Source organism: Thamnophis elegans, chromosome 2, assembly GCF_009769535.1.
Source record: "Thamnophis elegans isolate rThaEle1 chromosome 2, rThaEle1.pri, whole genome shotgun sequence".
NCBI classification, from domain to species: domain Eukaryota; kingdom Metazoa; phylum Chordata; class Lepidosauria; order Squamata; family Colubridae; genus Thamnophis; species Thamnophis elegans.
Genome location: NC_045542.1, coordinates 37,937,583 through 37,961,160, shown reverse-complemented (window position 1 = coordinate 37,961,160; position 23,578 = coordinate 37,937,583). Strand labels below are relative to the sequence as shown.

Below are 23,578 nucleotides of genomic sequence, written 5' to 3'. Positions count from 1 at the left end.
ACACCAAGATTTTGAAGAGGCAAATTTTTTAAAAAAGTTTTTGCACTCTGCAGACCTCCTAAAAACTGTTTTTCGCATTTTTTTTTTGTCCAAAAAAAGGGCATACATAGCCTTTAGGAGGCTTGTAGAGTGCTCATGGGGGCTGCCCCCCCCTCCAAAAATGAGCAAAAATTTCCCATTTTTCACAAAAACAGGCCCATTTTTTGTCAAAAAAAGGGTATGCATAGTCTTTAGGAGGCTTATAGAGTGCTCCTGGGGACTGTGTGTGGGGGGGACAAGCAAAAAAACAGCCTGTTTTTCGCTCATTTTTGCCTCCCCCCAGCCCCCAGCAGCACTCTGGAAGCCTTTTTTTAGGGAAAAAGGTGCGTTTTATACTCCGAAAAATATGGTACGTACGTACGTATGTATGTATGTACGTACGTACGTATGTACATACATACATACATAATTATGCATATATCTACATATATGAGACAGAAAAACAACATAGTCTAGTCCGGATGTATACATGTACATGGCAAGAAAAACGAGTCTTGCGAATTTACCAGACAGATGGCATAGGAAACAAAGCTATTATAGAATACATGATATAGAAGACCATATTATTTGCTGTACTATATAGACACTCTCCTCTGCCACAACAGCCAACAGAAGTCACAATATGAAGTGAACTATAGCACTTTTAATAATTTAAAATTTAATTTTCCTGATGGGCAGCTCTCTTTATATTTGGAGAATATATGGGGCAGTTGACTTCACCCGAGTCTTATGAATTTACTTATCTCCAAATAAGTATCTAGGCAGCCACAAATGCTATGGTGCATCTGAGGCCACTATTGACCACTGAGTGCATGGAGACTACTGAGCTGTTCAAAGTGATACATTTTGGAAAAATAAGAAATGATCCAAATATTCACACACACTTTTTATAGCTAAGCTAATGATATGTATGAAGAGTTACTAAACATGAAAGCCCAATGTTTACAATGTTTGGAAATATGGATCCTGGATTATATTAATTGGGTGGCCTTTTGAGGCCATGACACTTTGACTGTATTCATGTAATTCACTATCCATTATTCATTCAAATTAAAGAAGATAACCAATTTAGAATGAGAATACTCTTACATCAAAATACATTTTAGAACAAGTGATATCCACAAATATGAGCGCTTAAATTCAAGGCAGCACTTAATATGGCCTGTGGCCTCTACATGCACAGACTTGACTGCTAGTGTTCATTTATGAGAATAAAGACTTTGAAAATCTGAAGCTGGAAGGGGAATATCAGAGTCGCCTTTGAAGAGGACTGGCTTAGCGCTCTTTTTCCTACTACAATTAAGATTTGGAGAGGGAACTTGTACTGAATCTAATAGATTTTTTTCCTAGTCTAATTGAGGCACTTTTACATGTATTGGCATAAGACAGAGATAATTAATAATGTTAATAACCTTTAAATGAATGTAAAGAATGTGCTGAAATGCATGTATTAACCACAGATGTGTACAGGTAGTCCTCAACTTACAATCATTTGTTTAGTGACTGTTCAAAGATACAATGGCACTGAAAAAGTGACTTATGACCATTTTTAACACAATCATTGCAACATCCCCATGATCAAAATTCAGATGTTTGGCAACTGGCATGTATTTATGATCACTGCTGTGTCCCAGGGTCATGTGATGATTTTTTGTGACTTTTTGACAAACAAAGTCAATGGGGAAGCCAGATTCACTTAACAACCTTGTTACTAATTTACAACTACAGTGATTCACTTAACAACTATGGCTAGAAAGATCGTAAAATGGGACAAAACTCACTCAACTATCTTGCTTAGGAATGGAAGATTTGGACTCAATTGCGGTCATAAATCACCTGTATATGCACTCCTTCTTCTGCCTATAAACATCTAAGCTAAAACCATGGCCTGGTTCTCTCCTGAGCCTTGTGCCTCCAATGGCTCCACAGACTTCCTTCTATCATCCATCAACATTCTTCTCAAAAACAGCTAATTTGGTCATCTGTCATTCAATCTGACCTTTCCCAATACTTATTTCCAGAAAAATTCAGAAATATTGCATCCCTTTAGTTTAGAAAAAATTATACAGTTTAGACAAAGTGCATTCATATGTTAGCCCTCAGGCTGGCATCCAGGGGGAACCTGTCCATCATCATGCCTGCTGGGCCATGCTTACACGCCACTAACACTGCCACGTTGATGTTGCCTCTCTGATGTCGATTGAGCCTGTAGCTGCATGTAACTCTTCTATTCGGGTGCGACTGCCTACTCTGATGTAACTCTTTTGCTTGGATGCGGCTAACCAGGAAAGAGGCTATGATGACACTGAGTGGGGGTATGCCTGAGGGTGTGGGTCATGGTGATTGGTGATGGTGGGTGGGTGTCATCTGGCGGGAGTTGTGGATGGAGCTGGGTGGGGTAATGGTATATATATATATGGGTGATGGTGTTAATTTGGTTAGAACTGACTTGGATTTGATTACCTTTGTATCATTGTCATTTAGTGCTGGTTATCACGTAGTTTCTTAGATAGAAATAAAGGTTTTTCACCAAACAAATTGAATCTCTGTTTGTATGCAAAGTGAACACCGGAATGTGACAGAAAAGTCAGTTCTCCCCCTATCAATACTTCACTTTGCACAGTTCGTGTTTGGTCTGAATGATGTCTGAAGGAGCAGAGGCAGCAGCAGTGGTCCTACCTGAGGTCACTCATTTGGTCATTCCAACACAGGAGGAGGAAACAGAGGTAGCTGTAAGACGTAAGGAGAGTCCCTTAGTAGACCAGGCCTCAGCCACTGGGGTTATTCCTACATATCAACCAGTGGTGTCAGTGAATGAGTGGTGGAAGTGTACGGGGTAAATAATCAGCTCAGAACTACCTGTGCCTTCTCCCCAGGTCACCTCACTTGATGGAGAGAAAGGAGGGTGACTGAAGATGAAGAGGGTGATTGGAGCTACTCCACTGCCTTGGGTAGCTGGACAATGGATTGTCTGAGGGAGTGGTTTGGGGAGGCTAGCTTCCGTGATAGCAGTTCTGTTTATCAAGAGAACAGAGAGGATGGCCGGTCAGATAGCAGGAATACATCACAGTCGCCTTCCCAGCCTATCCCTTGCTTCTGTCTAGCCAGTCCAAAGTTGAGGTTGGGTGCATCCCAGGAATATACCCAGGCCAGTGGCAGGGAGCTGGACCCACAGTTGCCTTCGAGGCTTCCACCCAAACAGCAAAGGGAACCGCTAAGTGACAACAGAAGTCAACGTTGGCCGCCACAGGCAGTATCTAGTGCCCATCCAGTGTATACTTGGTCAGCTGGAAGTGGACAAGGACAGGCTATAGTGGGGGTCCTTGGGAGCCTCCCTCCTTGAAGGTTTCTTTCAATGGTAACCCAGACAAAGTAGCCATTTTCTTGGGTCATGTGATAAAGCATATGGACCGAGTTGGCCATTTGTACACTTCACAATGGGCCATAGTGATGGCCATTGCAGGGGTCTTGGAGGGAGAAGCTGCAGATTGGGCTGCGGACCTCTACAGCGAACACAGTCAGAGTTGCGGCATTGTGGCCTCTTTTTGGATGCCCTCCGAGAACAGTGTGAGGATCCGACCCGGGTACAAAGGGTTGAAGGGGAGTTGATGACATTACGACTGGTTGCTGATTATATACGATATTTCCTGGTGGTTGTCAGGAAAACTAAGAGGCTGGCCAGAGAAACTATATCAGTTTAAGACCGGCTTAGATAGATCAATCCGGCAGGCATGTGTATATCGAGGCCTACAACGCCACCTGTGGCCCTGGTCTCAAACCGCTACAGAACTAGAAGCGGAGTTGAGGGACCTTAGACCCAGAGACGAGGGAAATGCTAGACCAGACCATTTCCTCGACTGTACAGTGAGCCGTTCTCCGGGATCCTTGATGTTGGCGGCAAGGTCAACGGAAAAGACAGTAACAAACAGACCTCCCATTATATGTTTCCAGTGTGGAAAGCCCGGGCACAGAGCAGTGGACTGCAACACGATGACCCCAGCCACACAGCCTAAGCCAGTCCAGGCGAGTCCAGTTCCACCTAATACGGTCCTAAAAACCATGAGGAAAATGCCGGAGAAATCCCGGGGTATTCAGCAAGCTGCCACTGAAAACTCCACAGTGGGGGTTGATGATTCTCAAGATCTAGCATATGCAAGTCCTCCAGTGGAAGGGTGCAAAACTGATGAAGAGGGTGAAAATGACCCTATGGTGAGTAGGCCAATAAAACCCTTCTGGGCGCCTGTTATCCTCACTGCTCAGAGGCCTTGGACGTATGACGCCATAATTGATTCTGGGAGTACTTGTTGCCTCATCAGTCTAAGCATGGTGAGGCAACTGGGGCTAAAAGTTCAAAACTTGTCCCGTCCCCTACGGTTTGAACAAGTAGATGGGTCAGTGTTGGGTGGGGCACCATCTACCCAGATTACAGAGAAAATCAAACTTGAGCTTGGGGACCATTGGGAGTTAATCTGGTTTATCGTAGTGCCACGGATGACAGAAACTGTGATACTTGGCCATGCATGGCTGGATAAGTAGGTCCCCCTCATATGGGGGGGTATACACATTGGGGTGGACCCTGAACCACCGCCACATGAACAGCTAAGCACAGGAAGTTGGCTCACAGGGAATGGTCAGCAGCAGGAGCTAGAGATGTTGAAGGGTGTGGACCAATTAGTAGGGGTCCCAGAGGAATACACCAATTTAGCTGAGGTTTTTAATGAAAAAGAGTGCCATTCTACTGACTGTGCTATTGAAATCGTGCCAGGAGCCAAGCTCCCCAAGCCAAGATTATACTCTATGACATCCAAAGAGTTAGAGGAGATGAGAAAATATATTGACAAGAACTTGGCACGGAATTTTATACAGCCAGCAAGATCCTCTATTGCAGTCCCTGTGTTATTCAGAGAGAAAAAGGATGGTGGTCTGCGTATATGTATAGACTTTCGGGGTATAAACGGAGTGTGCGTAGAGCAGTGTTTTTCAACCACTGTGCCGCGGCACACTAGTGTGCCGTGACATAGTGTAAGGTGTGCCGTGGGAAAATTACTTTATATATACTCAATATAGGCACAGAGTTAAATTTTTTTAACATTTTCTAATGGTGGTGTGCCTCGTGATTTTTTTCATGAAAAAAGTGTGCCTTTGCACAAAAAAGGTTGAAAAACACTGGCGTAGAGCATATGTACCCGCTGCCACTCAAAAAGGATATGCTGGCCCGTTTATCTGAGGGAATGATTTTCACTGTTAGATCTGAGGGAGACTTATTATCAGGATCCGAGAAGGGGATGAGTGGACACCAGAACGTGACACCGTATATCTCCATCTTGGAAAAACTATCCATAATTTGTAAAGAACAAGCAATTATAGGTGCTATAGATATCAATTACATCTAGGATTAAATGATGTAAGAAACGAAGACTAATTTCCCCAGATTAAAAACACAGAGATTTGAATACAAATAATAGATTATATCTATTTGTTTCCTTTCTAGTAGCAAATAACAAGAATTAATTTAAATTGCACCTTTTATAAATCTCAGAAGAAAGGGACAATCTTGCAGAGTAACACCCATTAATTATTTTACAATAATATTTTTGGGGGAATTAATGATATTTAAATGTATAGGAAATAGCACATTAAAGCAAGAATGGTCTTTAATAGTCAAGCTTAGTTTTGCATTTAACATCCATTTCTATTTCATTCTCTTAACAATATTATGTGTAACAGATTACGTCCATCTGTGCAAATGTCAATTATTGTAATTGGTAGAAAGAATAAGTTTGAGGAACAGGAGGAAGAGCTACTATGAAAACAATGGTCAGATAAAAGAAATCTGAGCCCGGGGCAGAACTGTAATCCAAGCAAGCATTTCAGACAAGACCCATAATTGGACAGTTCTATTTCACTTGCAGATTAAATGAAAAATCATTTCTTAGTGTTTAGACATTTGAAGAAATAATAATATGCATACCATGCCTACAGTCTTCATCTGCCTTTCCATAGTTTTTCTGTAAAAAATGAAAAAGAATGGTGAGCCATAAATTTATAACCAGTAGATTTGTGTTCTTTAAATAATTAAAATTATTTTCATCAGAATTTTTTATTTATTCAGAATTTCACAATCTATAAACATAATCAGGAAGCCAAGCTGTGACAGCTCCATATAGCAACCAAAATTCACTCAAAGCGAGAAAAATAATCCAAGCAGCTTCTTTCTTTACAGATGTGAAGAGAAGGTTAAAAACTAACTATATCTTGTCAATCTGCCACCTCATTTTGCCTTGGTTGCCAAAAAGAAGATATGAAAATATGAGGCCAGCATTTTTTTTACAAGGCAAGGCTTGTGACTCTAACTCACACATTAAAGTGAGGAAGGATAAGACCAAAGAGCTCCCCTTAATGAAAAAATTGCACATTTTCTAATTCTTGAGATCTCCAGCTGAAGATGAGCAGGACAGAGCAGGACAGTTGAAATTCCAGGTGAACCAAAAGTAAAACAGTAATTTGAAGAAACGTCTTGGACAAGAAGCAAAACATTTTCAAAGAAAAACCAGAAAGTCCAGTTGCCTCTTGAAAAAGCACCTTTGGGACAACCATGACCTGGATGACTAAGAATCTCCATAGACAAAAGTAAGACAATTCAGTTACCAAGAGGACACCAACAAGAAAACACTAGAGGGCAAAGAGGTTCTGGGAGTGACACAAAGGCATCCCATGGAAGTGCCCAAACTTAGGTGTAGCCAGATATCTGGCATCAAAATTGATACATAAAATGTACATCATGAATGTTACATTTTAAATGCATTTTCCTAAGAATGTATTTTTTCTAAACTCTCTTCATCTTTTCAATTTAAATACTTATAGGTACCACCAATAAAAGGAAGTAGCATGAAAAGTCACAAATAAAAAATCCACATTATTTTATCTGTAGTTTGTGTCTTCTTTCTACTCAGAAGCCACATCAGGCAGATAATCACTGGGACAAATAAAACCTGTACAATTGGTATTTGAAAGCTATTTTACATTCACATTGGTCAGAAGCTAATTTATAAAATGTCTCTTATTTTAAATAATAATTTCAATGTTATTTTGTTTAAAAGTTGTTGAGTAACTTTCATACTCTTAAAATCTTTCCACGCTTTTCTGAAGCATATTACCTCATTGATTTAATCTAAGACAGATCAAATCTCAAAAAACTATTCAGGGCAAGCCAAGTTTTAAAATTCACTGTGTATCAGATCTATTACCCCAATCCAGTAACTCCAAGGCTTCCACTGGATATCCCTGCTGTTTGGTTTCCTCATCATCACTCCTTAAAGAATTACCCTAGTGACTGAATTGTTCATTTATTTCCTCCCAGACCAACTTCCTCTGTCAATGTCATTTTTCTTTTTTTAGAAGTTCACGTTACATTTTATCTCATATGGAAGAAAGCAATATATATGGGAGCAAACACTTAGGAAACCTACAAACATAGGAAACAAGACTGGCAACCATCACCGTTATACAGCCAAGCAGATCAAACACATGAATCCACAAAGAAATGTTTGCTGCAAGCAGCCTAAGAGTGTAGTGTCAAGCAATGCCTTAATTTCAATTCCTGCTTGCACAACCACACTGAACTACTCTACTTGATTCTGTTGGAAGCATCGCACTCACAACTTGTAAAGAAGAAGCAGTTCCACAGAGAAGACTTTCAATTTTGATGCAGTCGATTTCAGCCTGACATGCTTCCAAGGAGTGAGTGAGAGGATATTGGCAGAGAGAAAACACGGGCTTCTGAACAGTGCTTCACTGTCACTTTGTATTCCTGCTGTTTGGGTGATTCACATGCTTAGTTACATGACTTCTCTGGTCTTCTGTCTGCCGTGACTCAGCCACAGAAACCGTAATATGAAATGCAGGATAGCTTTAACACCCACACTCCTGCATACACACATATCTCACCCTACAGTTTTGCATGTTAAGTAATTCTCTGTTTTCATCTTCAACAAAATCTTCTCCCAATATTTCCTCAAACCACTGCATGGACACTCGATTTAGCGAAAGTAAATTACCGTCTTTTTCTTTTACTACAACAGAAGAAGCTGTTAGAATCCCCAGTCGATTAGAAATTGAAAATCATGATCACTGTTATGCAATTGTTTTCTCTACCCTCCTCACACCATTGTGAAATGTGACTGGGCATACTGTAATCCACCACTCTGCCATGGTCAGATTGCGAAATCTGTTAAAGACAGTCCACAAGTTGTGCTATTAAATATATCCTTAATGGCCTAATATGTTATATGCCAGCTTTGATTCAGTGAAATCCTACATATTGCTCACCAAGGAGAGCTGAAGAACTGTTGCTAGGAGCATTCATGTCACTAACATCTTCATTACTAATTAGGGCTTCTGGGAATTTTGAAACAGACACCCTGCAGTGATAGCTGATAGTAGAAGTAGGGGAAAAGTCATCTGGACTAGAACAAAAAAGAACTGGGGCACAGAAATGAATTAATACATCTGAGAAACTGCTTGATATTAGTAAGCAATGTCAATAAAGCCAGGGAGTTTCACATCTTTTAAACATATTATAATTCTTTGAACAAGCAAAATCTTATACTTTCAAAATACATTGTTGGTGAAGTTAAATACTTCTGTTGATGTGATTATTAAACAATTTAATTAAATAAATGTTAAGCTTATCCACTGAATATAGCTCCTTTTGGCTATTCTGAAAAGGTAGTGCAATAAATATAAATATCATCAGAAATATTTTATCCTCCGTTCCAGCAACACATCAGAAATTGAAATAGACACACAAGAAAGAAACAATGTATGCTTTTCATTCAGTCATCTTTAAAAGCTGGTTTTGAATTATTATTATAAATTTTGGAAAAATAACAAATTAATCTAGACATTAAACTTACGTAAGAACAGGGAGTACTTTCAAAAATAGTTGGGTGTTAGTGAATACTGGCATGTCACCCAAAATGTCACCTTTGGCACGTATGTTATAGATTTGTCATCACTAGTCCACACCTTGATTCTTAGGCAACTGCTCTATCTATGAGCAACTGTTGTTTTGAGTCTCTAATGTTGTTCCCAATGCCCTTCTGAACTATTGCTCATGTACTGGCCCATATAGCTACTGTATGTAGCTTGGCAGCTATGATGCCTGGCAGGACTTTCCATGTTGTTGGGAGTCAGGTTACTGGCCCGTAGTTTGATGGTGCTGTTACCTGATGGGATCTTTCATAATCAGCACTGTTTTTCTTTGTGTTAGCCAGTCTGGGTGGGAGCCTGCTGCTAGAAGCTAATTTGTCTGCTCTGCTAGGAGTTCATTCACTGTGGCTAGTTTCTTTAGTCAATAGGTATGGATCATGTCCAGGCCAAGTGCTTTCCAGATCTTCATGTTCTTGACTTGTTGTTGGATATCCGTTACTGTGATGATGACTGCTTCCTATTCTGGGAGACTGCTGTCTTCTCAGAACAGGAAGTTCTCTGCTCTCAGTTCCTGCAGCCACTTTGGGTGTTATGTGTCTTCGTTTTCTCCCATGTTCTTCCACTATTGTTTTGCTGTTGGCTCTGCTGTCACTGTGTTGTTGCATTGCAGCTGGGTTCTTCAGTGAACAGTGCATTTATCTTCTTGACCTCTTCTTCTCTAGTGTATCATCTTAGCCTAGTAGCCAGTGTCCCAAGCCTTTGTTTAGCAGTCTCAAAGGCTTCATCTGATTACCTTCTGAGTCATCTTGATCTTAGCCTTCAATTTCATTTTCCATAGATGGGGATGGGTGAGTGGGTAGTATGTACTGATTTTTTTCTTGATTGTGTGCACAAGAATCTTCAGGAGTACAGAGACTATAGGGTATACTAATTCATTGGTTTGAGTTATTGTGGTAATAGGGATTGTCCTGAGGGCTCAATTGCAATCTCCTAGCATACTATCTGATAGTATTCCCATTAAACTTTGGTAACTGGTCTCAAGGCTTGACTGTAGCTAGTTTATCTACTGTTTTATGCCTCATATCAGCTGCCTGCTCTATAATGGAAGGGATGGCATTCCAGCTTCAGGTATTGACTGCACTTCTAGTTGTTCCTTCAGATCTTGGGTCTAGGATGCAATGTGTAGTTGGTCTATCTCCAGTTGTGAAAACAGCTTCTTCCCTATGTTACAGCATTAACTTTCTCAGCAGGTAGGGAGGTCTTCTGTCTATCCATAGTTCTTTCATACTTTTCATATATTTCCTCTCATTAAGTCTGCCATTGTAGTAATGTTCAATTAATTTCAGGTTATCTTGTCTTACATGTATGGTTTCTTCCAGTAGCCTACTTATCCATGCTTATCTCACATGACTTTGTTAATCTGGGAGACATCCAAGTGACACAGTTGGTGTCACTCTTTAAACACATGAAACATTAATTAAGTATTAGGAGCCCAAAGACCCCTACTGGTAATGTAGGTGCCAACCCAGATTCAAACCCAAGCCTTTCACATCAAAGAGTGGTGCTCTAAGCATTATACTCTCTAGCCATTCACATATATAGGGAATTAATGTAGGGTAGTATAGATTTCTCTGTTTATGAAGAAATATGAAAGAATTTTTCAAAGAAATAAGGGAGGTATAAAGTTCCAAATGCGGGAAAGACAGTTGTTGGGCAATATGAAGAGAAAACCTCATCTAAATATGGACCTGGGAGAAAGCAATGAAAAAAACTAGATTTAAAATGGTACAATTTCAGGAAAAAATGCTATGGTTTCTTTAGTTAAAAAAATATTTCAAGATAGATACACTCAGCAGAATGAATTGAAAGTGGATGTAAGAAAAGAGGAAACTGGAACAGAACAAAAATATTTATTATGATGGAGTATCACAGAAATAAGTGAAACATCATAAATTGAAAGGTGTAGGAAAAGAGGCAAAGTTAGGGGCAGACTCAAGAGAGAAATAAGTCTGGAGTTGTTACGTTCCCACAAGCCAAGTCCAGTCCTCCCTTAAATTCTGTTGATTCTTATCTAGCACTGATTGTTAATTGACTAGATTCTTGTGCATAGGCATGAGTAATAAATCAGCTTAACATGGGATCCTGATTCTTTGTACTTGTCAAAAATATGAAAAAGGATGCTTGGTGAAATGAAAAAGTGAAAAGGACTATGGATGAGAAGAATGCATGTAAGAGAATGGTGTAAACATGAGAATCAAAGAAATATATTTTATAATATGTATAAAGCATTATTGCAAAGGATTTATTTAAAGGAATTAAGGCATAATGGAAATATAGAGTTAAACAAGGATCTTTTAACAGAGTGAACAGAATTAAATACTAGTGATGAAATTATTTTGGATGAAACTAAAGGAATGCTAGAAGGAGTGTCTTAGAAACCTACAGGTGAAACTTGAAAAATTAGAATATCGTGCAAAAGTTTATTTATTTCAGTAATGCAACAAAAGGTGAAACTAATATATGAGATAGACTCATTACATGCAAAGCAAGATAGTTCAAGCCGTGATTTATCATAATTGTGATGATTATGGCTTTCAGCTCATGAAAACTCCAAATCCACAATCTCAGAAAATTAGAATATTACATGCAATCAATAAAACAAGGATTGTACATAGAACAATATCAGACCTCTGAAAAGTATAAGCATGCATATGTACTCATTACTTGGTTTGGGCAATTAATGCCTCAATGCGGCATGGCATGGAAGCTATCAGCCTGTGGCACTGCTGAGGTGTTATGGAAGACCAGGATACTTCAATAGCGGCCTTCAGCTCTTCTGCATTGTTCAGTCTCATGTCTCTCATCTTTCTCTTGGCAATGCCCCATAGATTCTCTATGGGGTTCAGGTCAGACGAATTTGCTGGCCAATCAAACACAGTAATCCCAAGGTCATTGAACCAGGTTTTGGTGCTTTTGGCAGTGTGGGCACGTGCCAAGTCCTGCTGGAAAATGAAGTCAGTATCCCCATAAAGCTCGTCTGTGGAAGGAAGCATGATGTGTTCCAAAATCTCCTGGTAGATGGCTGCGTTTACCCTGGACTTAATGAAGCACAGTGGACCAACACCAGCAGATGACATGGCTCCCCAAATCAACACAGACTGTGGAAACTTCACACTGGACTTCAAGCATCTTGCAGTGTGTGCCTCTCCATTCTTCCTCCATACTCTGGGTCCTTGGTTTCCAAATGAGAAGCAAAAGTTGCTCTCATCAGAAAAGAGGACTGAGCAACAGATCAGGTCTGTTTTTCTTTAGCCCAGGTAAGACGCTTTTGACGTTTTTTGGTTTTCAGGAGCTGCTTGACAAGAGGAATACGACATTTGAAGCCCATGTCCAGGATCCGTCTATGTGTGGTGGCTCTTGATGCACTGACTCCAGCCTCAGTCCACTTCTTGTGAAAGTCCCCAACACTTTTGAATGGCCTTTTCCTGACAATCCTCTCTAGGCTGCGGTTATCCTTGCTGCTCGTGCACCTTTTTCTTCCACACTTTTCCCTTCCACATAACTTTCTATTAATGTGCTTTGATGCAGCACTTTGTGAACATCCAACTTCTTTTGCAATTACCCTTTGAGGCTTTCCCTCCTTATGGAGGGTGTCAATGATGGTTTTCTGCACAATTGTCAGGTCAGCAGTCTTTCCCATGATTGTGATTCCTACTGAACCAGACTGAGAGACCATTTAAAGGCTCAGGAACCCTTTGCAGGTGTTATGGCTTAATTAGCTGATTAGAGTGGGACACTGAGCCTAGAATATTGCACCTTTTCACAGTATTCTAATTTTCTGAGATTGTGGATTTGGGGTTTTCATGAGCTGTAATCCATAATCATCACAATTATGACAAATTACAGCTTGAACTATCTTGCTTTGCATGTAATGAGTCTATCTCATATATTAGTTTCACCTTTTAAGTTGCATTACTGAAATAAATGAACTTTTGCACGATATTCTATTTTTTTGAGTTTCACCTGTATATGGGGGGTGACAGTGATATACCAAAGAGCAAAACTGAAACAAACTATAAATCTTACTATGCAAAAAAAATCATAAATGCTATGAGGATACTGAAGAAATTCATGATGTACTGGATCTTATTTATGGAACAAATGTGCACCTTGTTTAGTATATATAAGAAAGCAGTATCTGAGTCTGATTGGATGAATGCCATTACTGTTCTCCTATACAAAGAAAAAAGTACCAAGAAGAACTGCAAAAACTAACATTGTTTTTTCTGGGAATGGCAGCAGAGCTGACTGAAATGGAACACAGTGTGAAAATCAACCATATTTTGAAAGAGCAGTTTGGATTTATGCCGGACACCAAGCGTGCAAACAAAAATGTTCTTCAACAAGTCATTGAAAAATGTATGAATGTAAGAAAGGGAGTATTGTATACTGTACATTTACTAGATTAGATAAAGCTTATGATAAAATGGACATGCTTGAATTATGGAATAGTTTAAATTAATAAGGAGTTAAAATTTGATTGCTGGATGTGAGAAAAGGAGCATGCTTGGGAATAATTGGAAGGTTTAGTGAATTGTTCAATATTCAACCAGAAATTTTGTATTATAATACCTATAATATTTTTATAGATAAATTTATAAAGAATTCTTGTGGTGATGTCAGAGGTGGGTTGTTTGGGGTCGTGGATGTATGTATAATTCTGTATACCAATGATGTATTGTTCTCTGAGAATAAATACTCTGCAGCATATGCTAGACAGATTATATGATGGAACAAAAGAAAAGGAACGACTGAAAATATTGTCATTTAATATAGTATAATTTAATTTAACGTAAGCAACATAAGTTAATATATTAAGCCCTGTAATAGAAGCAAGGAGAAATGTTAAGGACAGAAAAGTAATGACAGATATAATGAAAGGTGTTGTATAAACTATTTTTATTTTCTTAACTCACACTCTTAATTTTTTGGGCTTATTTCTTGCATACGATTGCCTATTCCATATTCAATAATATCTGACAATTTATTGTCTCTTTGACTGATCCATAATTCATAACAGAGGGTCTGGTGAAAAAAGCATGACTTTCACTGAAATGTTTGGTCCATTCAAACAGTGCCCCTGAATAGTTTTAACTATATACTTAAAAGCAATACCAGTGTTTCCACAGTAAATTAGAGATGTCTTTGTAAGAACCACAATGAGATTGGCAATTAATGTTCTGAAGGATTCCCATTTAAATGCCATATGTTAAGCCACTCTTGAACTAAAAGAAAAGCATTCACATCTGCTCATTATTTTGTAGTTTCAAACACTCTTCCTCTCCTTTGATCACTTTCTCTAAAGTTCTTGACTCTTTGATGTATTTGTTCCTAATAGGGGACAGAACTCTGCAAACTGATACTGGATGCCCATTATGCCAATGGATAGATCTTTGGTGTCTGCTGGACTCTATAATCCATTGGTTATTTTTCTTCCAAAATTAAACACAAGCATACTTGAAAATAAAGTACCATTTCTAACATCATCTTCATTTAAAAATAGAGGCTTCATAGTACTCTTACAAAATAAAAACTGTTTTATTTAAAAGTATGCTCAATTATGCTGAGAAAAAACAATGGCAAGCTAAAGAGTACAGAGCATGATAGAGGTACAGAGTGGAGTGGGGGAGCAATCTCACTATTTTTCTTCTGGCAAGTAAGTGTTGTTAATGGTAGCAGCCTTTTTGTCAAGAGTTCCATGAAATACTTTCTCACAAATGGAAACTTCAGTTATAGATCTTGGTGTCCCAACTGCCTAATGAACTCATTATTCACTCTGCTTGTCTGTTTCATATGAACAGGAAGACGAATGTGTAAAAATTACAAACAGATATATAGCACAATGAGAAAAAATGTGCAATGCTTTTTTGTATTTCCAGAACATCCTAACATGTTTGGAGTTAAAAATGTAAGCTCTCTTATGCATTTATGGTGGTCTGTTAAGTAGCAAAATGACTTTTTTACCAGTGGATTTTTATCTTTGAAAACTCTGGCACTCCTATCTATCTCAAAATGGACTTTGGCCACACTTAGATCGGAAGTGTCACAGCCAACATGTCATACATAAAAACAGATATGGCCTTTCAACTGAAGTTGTATATTTGTCACAATAGATAAGGAATAAAAATATCCCCAAGGTCCACTGCAATCTTTGTACAACTATATGACATGTTAAAAAAAAACACTGTAAATTAAACTCAGCAGATTTCAACAGCTCATATTTTAAGCTGACATTATATACAATTATATACAATTCTTATTTCACATGTCAAAAGAATGTATGGGGGGATTAGATTTTTTTTGTCTTTTGTGGTCTTATGTTACACTGAATATAATAAAGTTTATCTAATACTAAGTTGTGTTTAAGTAACGATGGGACACAACAGTTGAAATGGGAGTGTACCATGAGAAGGCATTTTATTGGGAAGTCAGTAACTACTTTTTGAAAAAAAAAGCACCTTTGGGACAACCATAACCTGGATGACTGAGAATCTCCATAGATGTACAGTTCAGGAGTTCTGAAGATAATCATCATTTGGGGTACACTTAGAGAAAAAGTTAGTTCAACTTAATAAAGTATATCATATTTTTCAGAGTATAAGATGCACTCCCCCCCCCCCAAATAGAGGGTGAAAATTTGGGTGCGTCTTATACACCGAATGCAGCCCCACCTACCCACACCAGAGGCCAAAAATGCGAGGCATGGAAGCAGTGATGGTCTGTGGCAATCCATGCAGCCTGGAACAGCTGATTGGGGATATTCCAACAGTCAGATCCACCCGCCAATCAGCTGTGCTGAATCAGGCTGCAATAAGTGCTGAAGCTGACCTGGCTGGTCAGAGTTTGCAACAGCAATCACATTCAGAAAGCACACACAAGTAACTGATTCAGCAGGATTCAAAATAATAATAATATACAATACAATATCAAAAGCAGGCTTTCCAAGGTAGCAGTAAATACAAGCAAAACACAAGCAGTTTCACTTTCAGTTCTCAGCTAAGCCAGGCTCCTTCCTATCTCCTTGTTGCTCACACAGCAAATACTGTTTCAGAGTCCTCATTGGCTGACTTACCGTGTTTCCCCAAAAATAAGCTAGGGTCTTATTTTCTTTTGACCCCCAAAATAAGTGCTTGGCCTTATTTTCGGGGAGGTCTTATTATTTTTGAGGTGCAGGAGGCCCCTTAATCTTGGTCCACAGATCAGCTGATCCAGAGAGGGCTGGAAATTCTGTCTTGGCACACTGTTGCCAGCCCTAGTTGTGGGACTGCCGCTCTTTTGCAGCCACCACTAAGATAAGGGGTGTGGGAGTTAGGATTTGCGGGAATGGCCTCCGCAAGGTCGTTCTGCATGGATGGCAGGTGCATCTGGGGTGCATGGGGCATATTCTCTCCTCCCCCCTGGAAATGGCGAGGACCATCTGCGCATGGGGTTAAATATTTTAGGGGAGGCTTATTTTGGGGGAGGGCTTATTTTAGCGCATGCACTCAAAAGCCCAATTGGGCTTATTATCCAGGGAGGTCTTATTATTGGGGAAACAGGGTAGTTGCTACCCTGTTTCCCCAATTTACCCTGCCTATTTATTGGCTGACCTTGTTACCATGTGTTCCAAGTCATGAACTCTCACACACTGACAGGAAGCTAGCCATCTGAATACCATGGATGCTGGCAGGCAAACACATAACTTTTTTTCTTATTTTCCTCCCCAAAAACTAAGGTGTATCTTATACTCCGGAGTGTCTTATACTCTGAAAAATATGGTAATTTCACTCTTATTTTTTGAGAAAGTGTAATTAGTCTGGCTTCAAGAAGCCCTACCAACTCACTGAACTATGGGTTTGGAAGAGACCTTTTAAACCAACCCCTGCTAAATGAAGAATCCAAATTAAAGCATCCCCAGGAAATTAGAGTCACCACTTGACTCCAGTGAAGGGGTGGCCATTAAATATACAGGTAGTCCTCAACTTACAACCACAACTTAGCCCAAAATTTATGTTGCTGAGTTAGAAATTTGTTGTGAGTTTGCTTCATTTTATGGTTTTTCTTGCCACATTTCTTGCCACACATCACTACAGTTATTAAATTAGGAACACAGGTGTTAAGAGAACCTAGCTTCTCCATTGACTTCGTTTGTTAAAAAGTTGCAAAATGGGATCACATGACCCGGAGCCCCGCAACCGTCATAAATATGAACCAGTTGTCAAGCATCCGAATGTAAATCACATGACCATAGGGATCAGTGGTGGGTCCCTAATTGGTTTACTACCAGTTCACCTCATGGCTTCTGCTGTGTTGCAATATTTTAGGGGAGGGCTTATTTTAGCGCATGTGCTCAAAAGCCCATTTGGGCTTATTATCCGGGGAGGTCTTATTTTCAGGGAAACAGGGTATAAATCTGTCTTCTTCTAGATATTCCAACCCACATTCAAGACTGGATAACAGATGACAGTTCAATACTTGATACTATTAGATAAGATGCTTTACTGCAAATAAGAAAAAAGGAACATACATGCAGAAAATATGATGCAGAATACAGAAATCAATCTAGCTCTCACTTTCTTCCTCCACAGCATGCTTAAACCTTAAATATTATCTCTAGCTTTGAAACTGAAATGCACCTCACCACATTTACATAATGGCTCTGCCTGGCCTGAGCAAAGCTGGTTTCTCCTTGCCAGATTCATCTTTTACTGTCAGCCCTAGGAGGCAGACATGATTAGGAAAATATCTCCACTGGAAGACTAGAATATAGAGATAGTGCTACAAACACAACTGAGACCAGAGTTTCTGTTGCTAAGCAAGTAGTTGTTAAGTGAGTAACATTCAATTTTATGACTTTTCTTGTCACGATTGTCAAGTGAATCACTGCATTGTTAAGTGAATCAGGCAATTATTAAGCAAATCCAGCTTCCAACTTTGCTTGTTGGAAGCTGGCTGGGAAAGCTTGACATGACCTGTTGACCACTGCAACAGACGTAAGCATATGCCAGTTCCCAAGCAGCCAAATTTTGATCATATGACCATGGGGATGCTGCAATGGTCCAAACTGCATGAAGTTGTCATAAATCAATTTTTTCAGTGCCGTTGTGACTTCAAACAGTCACTGTTTGAATGGTTGTAAGTCAAGGATTACCCGTACTTTATCAAGTTAGGCTAAAATGACAGAATCTTTCATATCTGATTATGCCTTTATTTGTGGCCTTTCTCTCTTATTCCCCAGTGAGCAGAGCAGACTCAGCCTGAATCTCTTTGTAATAATGTTTTCCTTCTCTGGACTGAAGGAATGTTTCTGTCCTTGTTGTTTATGAAAAGCTTTCTGACTATCTGCTTCAAGGCCATTGCCCTGTCTCTCTGTATTTACATCCTGATAGCACAACTGCACAGTTCCATCAAGTGTTTTGATGGCAATCTTCACTACTTCTCTCTTTCTGGAGTCCTGAGCAGGGAAAATCAGTTTGACTGGGGAAAACAAGCCTGCCAAACAACCAGCTGCCCACCTTCTGTCTCTCTACATTAGCCTTTCTTCCCCTACTCAGAAGTCACGATTTCCAGGCCAGCTTCTTTATGTCTGGGAAGAAGAGTGGGGTTGTCACTGAAGTGCCACCTGCTCTTTTTACATTCCAGACACAGTTATTGAACTACAGGTAATCCTCAACTTACAACCACAATCGAGCCCAAATTTTATGTTGCTAAGTGAGAAATTTGTTAAGTGAGTTTTGCCCCATTTTATGACTTTTCTTACCACATTTGGTAAATCAGTCACTGCAGTGGTTAAATTAGTAATCCGGTTAAGTGAATCTGGCTTCACCACTGACTTTGCTTGGCAGACGTTTGCAAAAGGGGATCACATGATCCCGGGATACTGCAACCGTTGTAAATAGGAACCACTTGGCAAGCATTCAAATATAAATCACCCAACCATGGGGATGCTGTGATGGTCATAAGTATGAAAAATAATCCTAAGTCACTTTTTTCAGTGCCGTTATAACTTCCAATGGTCACTAAGCGAACTGTTGTAAGTTGATGACTATTTGTATTCATTACATAGATGCATGAGTGCTGAAGTTATTTGCCTTAGAAAGAAAAGTAATTCCTTCATGAAAATGAAAAACAAGGAGGTTCCTAAACTTGTCAATATCTACTGGAGTGAGTCTCTATGTTAAAGAATAAGAATAATGATAAGAAAGACAATGTAAGTCTGGATAGTGGACTTCGCAATATCTGGAGAAAACAGAAAAGGAAAAAAATAAAGAAAATCATAAAATATATGACAAGAATGCAAAGAGAATGACTATAGCAAAAGAAAGCAAAGATATCTGGAGCATCACTTGAAAACCATCAGCATTAACAAAATCACCATCAGTCAACTGCAAAAGGCAGCTTTACTCTGAATAGCTTATATCCCATGACAATACCTTTAATATTTAATTAAACAACAATGGACTTGATAGGTAGACAAAAAAGCCAACTCCAGTCTAACATCTGGCTGATTAGGCAACCATCCTTAAGTACTTCTATGGGAAATCTTGCTTTTCTAGTAGATGTGTCTTATCATCTGAATGCACTGAACTTAGAATTTTAGAGGTGAATTGCATAGATGTATTAAGGACAGAAAGGCCTGGAGGAACGTTGTTCATAGGGTAGCAATGGGTTGGACATGACTTCACAACTAACAACAAAACATTAAGGGTTAATAAATGATGTGGGGGGGAGAAATAGCCAGCAATCTGATCCATCTTCCAACTCTGCTATGTCTTTCTCAGAGCCAAAGTAAATAGATAACAATTTGCAAATCATTACTTCTCAGAAGGCCTGCATATTGCTCCATTATCAGAAAAAAGGTAAATCACTTCCCCATCCATGAAACATTTGCAAACAAGAAATTAGAAAGGCCCTGCCATAGCAAATATAGCACTAAAATGGAAATATCTAATTACCAAGATTTCTATAAGTTATTGCATTTTACCTTTCAATAAATCCAATTAAAGTATTTGTGTGAGTCTTGTTTTTTGTTGACAAGACCTTGAGACGGGCTTCCTTAATTAAAGTTAAATCCTAATCTTTAAAAAAGAGTTTTCAGATATAACTCTTTAAGTTAGTAAAACACAGTTTTGTTCATAGTTTAATGCTTTTATACCACTTAAACCACAAATTCAACTTTCTTGTACCTTTTTACCATAGAAATTCACAATGCTGCCAAGGAAATACAAAAGAAGTTAATTGAGCTTCAGTATTCTGAAGAATATAAATGCTAGAGTTTAATATTTTTGCACATTTCTTTGTAAATACATACATACATACACATAGTTTTTCTTTTTTATGAATGTTAACATATCTGTATTGAAGTCAAGACCTGCTGAGGAACATTTGCAAGCAACACTAAGTGTCTCTTTGTCTCAAACTAAATAAAAGATCATAAAAATCAAATCAAATCAATGTAATGAAAATTAGCTCTTTTGCAGTAGTTTACCCAAATATTTATGTTTAACTGAATAGCATTGTATTCTTCATTTCTAATTCATTAGAGACTTTTGTATCAATGCATTAATTCATTCAATATTGCAATTCTTGAGCTATAATGAACTCATACAATACTTGTGACAATTTATTATGGAAATGTCAAACACACTCTGGGAAAGTGAATCAGGAAATAGGACCATTGCAAAAGAATGCCTCAGCACAAGGGAGGAGTGAGCGAACATGAGAAAGAGATTCAGAACAATTCCACCCTAATTACTTCAGGTATAAGTTGAGCAGAATTGCTTTGGCAGCCCTCAAAATTCTGTTACATCTCCCTGTTAGAAATAAAAGTCTTTCCAGAAATCCAAGTGATTTGTATTCAAAACTCTGCCAGCCCACAGGGCTTGGCATTATTTGAGTTTTCAGTCTCTGCCCTACGTGTATATTAGAATGATGATACTGACCAAATAATAACTAATATTGTTGTTATAATTTATACCCAAGCGTGAGATGCTTAACTAAATTTAAAATTGAGCAAAAGCAAAGTCATGAAACCATCAAAAATAGTTTACCTTTTTGTAGATATTTTAGATTCTAGTGTTAACTGTGCAGAGCAATCTACCATGCTACAGAAATAATAAATATCATTTAATATTTATGTACCCTGCAATCTGTTTGGCCGCCTGCTATGCTCTGCGGTTAATTAAAATTTATCAGGACATACCCGTATATACTCGAGTATAGGCCGACCCGAATATAAGCCGAGGCACCTAATTTTACCACAAAAAACTGGAAAAGTTATTGACTCGAGTATAAGCCTAGGGTGGGAAATGCAGCAGCTACCGGTAAATTTCAAAAATAAAAATAGATACCAATAATGTTTTTGAATATTTATTTCAAAGAAAAACAGTAAACTAGCGGTGCATTCAATTAAATACTTCACTCACCTCATGATGCTGATGTCCCGCTGTGATGATGATGTCCCGTGCAGCCGCGGGAGCGATGTCCCGCCTCCTATGACACACGGCACAGTGATTCCTATCATTGGATCACTGTACCAGAGGAGGTGGGACATCGCTATGTGGCTGCTTGCCATAACAAGGAGGAGGTGGGACATCGTTGCAGAGCGGCAGGAGGGGGAGGAAGGGGAATCGTAAGACAGCCCTGCATTACATTAGAACGTGAGGAGGGGGGATGGTGCAGTGCGCGCTGCGCGGCAAACTGACACAGAGGGAGGGGAAACTCACAGGAGCGCCGGGCCATTCACGAGCGTCACCCAGCGGCATGGCCCCACCCCTCTTTCTCCTCCATTTCGGGCAAATTTTTCACTGACTCGAGTATAAGCCGAGGCGGCTTTTTTCAGCCCAAAAAGTGGACTGAAAAACTCGGCTTATACTTGAGTATATACAGTATTTTCATCTCTTACTATTTCCTATTTTGTATGTCTCTAAAGCAATGTTTAATTGGAAACATATTTTCTCTTTAATAATGATGCAATTAATCACTGAAGATAGTTTGTTGGTCTTCTCACAATTACATTTACTTATGTACAACACGCTCACAAACATATAACTTGAAAATATATACAGATAGTCCTCACCTTACAAGCATTCATTTAATGACCGTTCAGTTACAATGACACTGAAAAAAGTGACCTATGACCAGTTTTCATACTTAAGACCACTGCGGCTTCCCCACAGCCACACAATCAAACTTTGTCTCATGGCAAAAAGGGTCGTAAAATGGGACATGATTCACTTAACAACTGTCTTGCTGAGCAATGGAAATTTGACTCAATTATGATCATAGGTTAAGGGGTTAGGGGTTTGTAGGGGTTTGAACAACTTTGGCCGTCACAGAATAAATGATGTGCTTCCTTTCAAATTGCACCTACATACATCATTTGCAGTTAGGGTTTAGATCCAGACTTGGTAAAGAAATGACCATGAAAGTATAGTTAGATGGATGGCCTCTATTGGAAGACAGAGAGGAAGAGGGCAATTGTGTTAATATTCCTAAATTTCTTGACTGGGAGATACCTGCTTGGCCCCTTGGGGTTTTACTGATTTCTTTATTGGATTTGCATCTGCCATAATCAAAAAGATCCGTAGGGGTCCCACAAGTTTGTATTGCTTAATACTAACATGAATCTGCTGAGAAGGATCATATTGTTTTGAAGCCAGTTGCCCAAATGACTTCTGTTTTGAAGTCAGAATTATAGTCTAAAAAATGGACCCAGAGTCTACCTTAAGTAACTGATTTGCAGTCTGAGGGTCCTCCTAGGACTAGCATTAAGACTAAACAGCTTCATAAGATCTGTTGCAGGGAAAGTTTTTTTTAAAAAATTACCTTCAGCCTCTAAACCAGCTGTGTCTATCCCCAAAGAACCTGGTACTAGTTGTTGATGAACTGATCATCTCAAGGTTCAATTTTTGCAAGGTGCTCCTTGTGAGACAGTCGTGAATGACATACTGGAAACTGCAACTAGCCCACAATATGGCAGCCTAGGTGGTGTGGTGAGCCATGGTGGCGCAGTGGTTAGAATGCGGTATTGCAGGCTACTTCTGCTGACTGCCAGCAGTTCGATTCTCACTGGCTCAAGGTTGACTCAGCCTTCCATTCTTCCAAGGTAGTAAAATGAGGACCCAGATTTTAGCGGCAGTAGGCCAACTCTGTAAACCACTTAGAAAGGGCAGCAAAGCACTGTGAAGCATATATAAGTCTAAGTGATATTGATAGTGAGTGGTACCATTTGGAATTATCGTATCAATCTTGTACTGAAACCACTGTATCAGTTGCTATAGTTTTTTGAATCCCAAATATACTTACTTTAATATGCAAAGTTTTACTGAGCTTAGGCCAAAGTCACTAGCAGGACTGCTTACTCTCACACCTATAAAAGTAAAAGTAAAGCTTCCCCTCATACAAATGCTAGTCATTCCAAACTCTAGGAGGCAGTACTCATCTCCTTTTCAAAGCCGAAGAGTCAGCACTGTCTGAAAACATTTTCTGTGGTCATGTGGCTGGTATGACTAAACGCCAAAGGCACACAGAACGCTGTTACTTTCCCACCAAGGTGGTTCCTATTTTT

General features: G+C 39.2%; 1 protein-coding gene across 5 annotated transcripts in view; it reads right to left on the bottom strand.

Moving 5' to 3' along the window:
* HELZ (helicase with zinc finger) overlaps positions 1–23,578 on the bottom strand; it is a 147,392-nt gene that overhangs the window by 103,467 nt on the left and 20,347 nt on the right. For all 5 annotated transcript variants that reach the window (XM_032212405.1, XM_032212401.1, XM_032212403.1 and 2 more), the window contains exon 2: positions 6,011–6,047. Coding sequence is in view for 4 of the 5 variants with exons in the window: in XM_032212401.1 (XP_032068292.1) it covers positions 6,011–6,047 (37 nt within the window). In the remaining variant the exon portion in view is untranslated. The remainder of the gene's footprint in view (positions 1–6,010; positions 6,048–23,578) is intronic.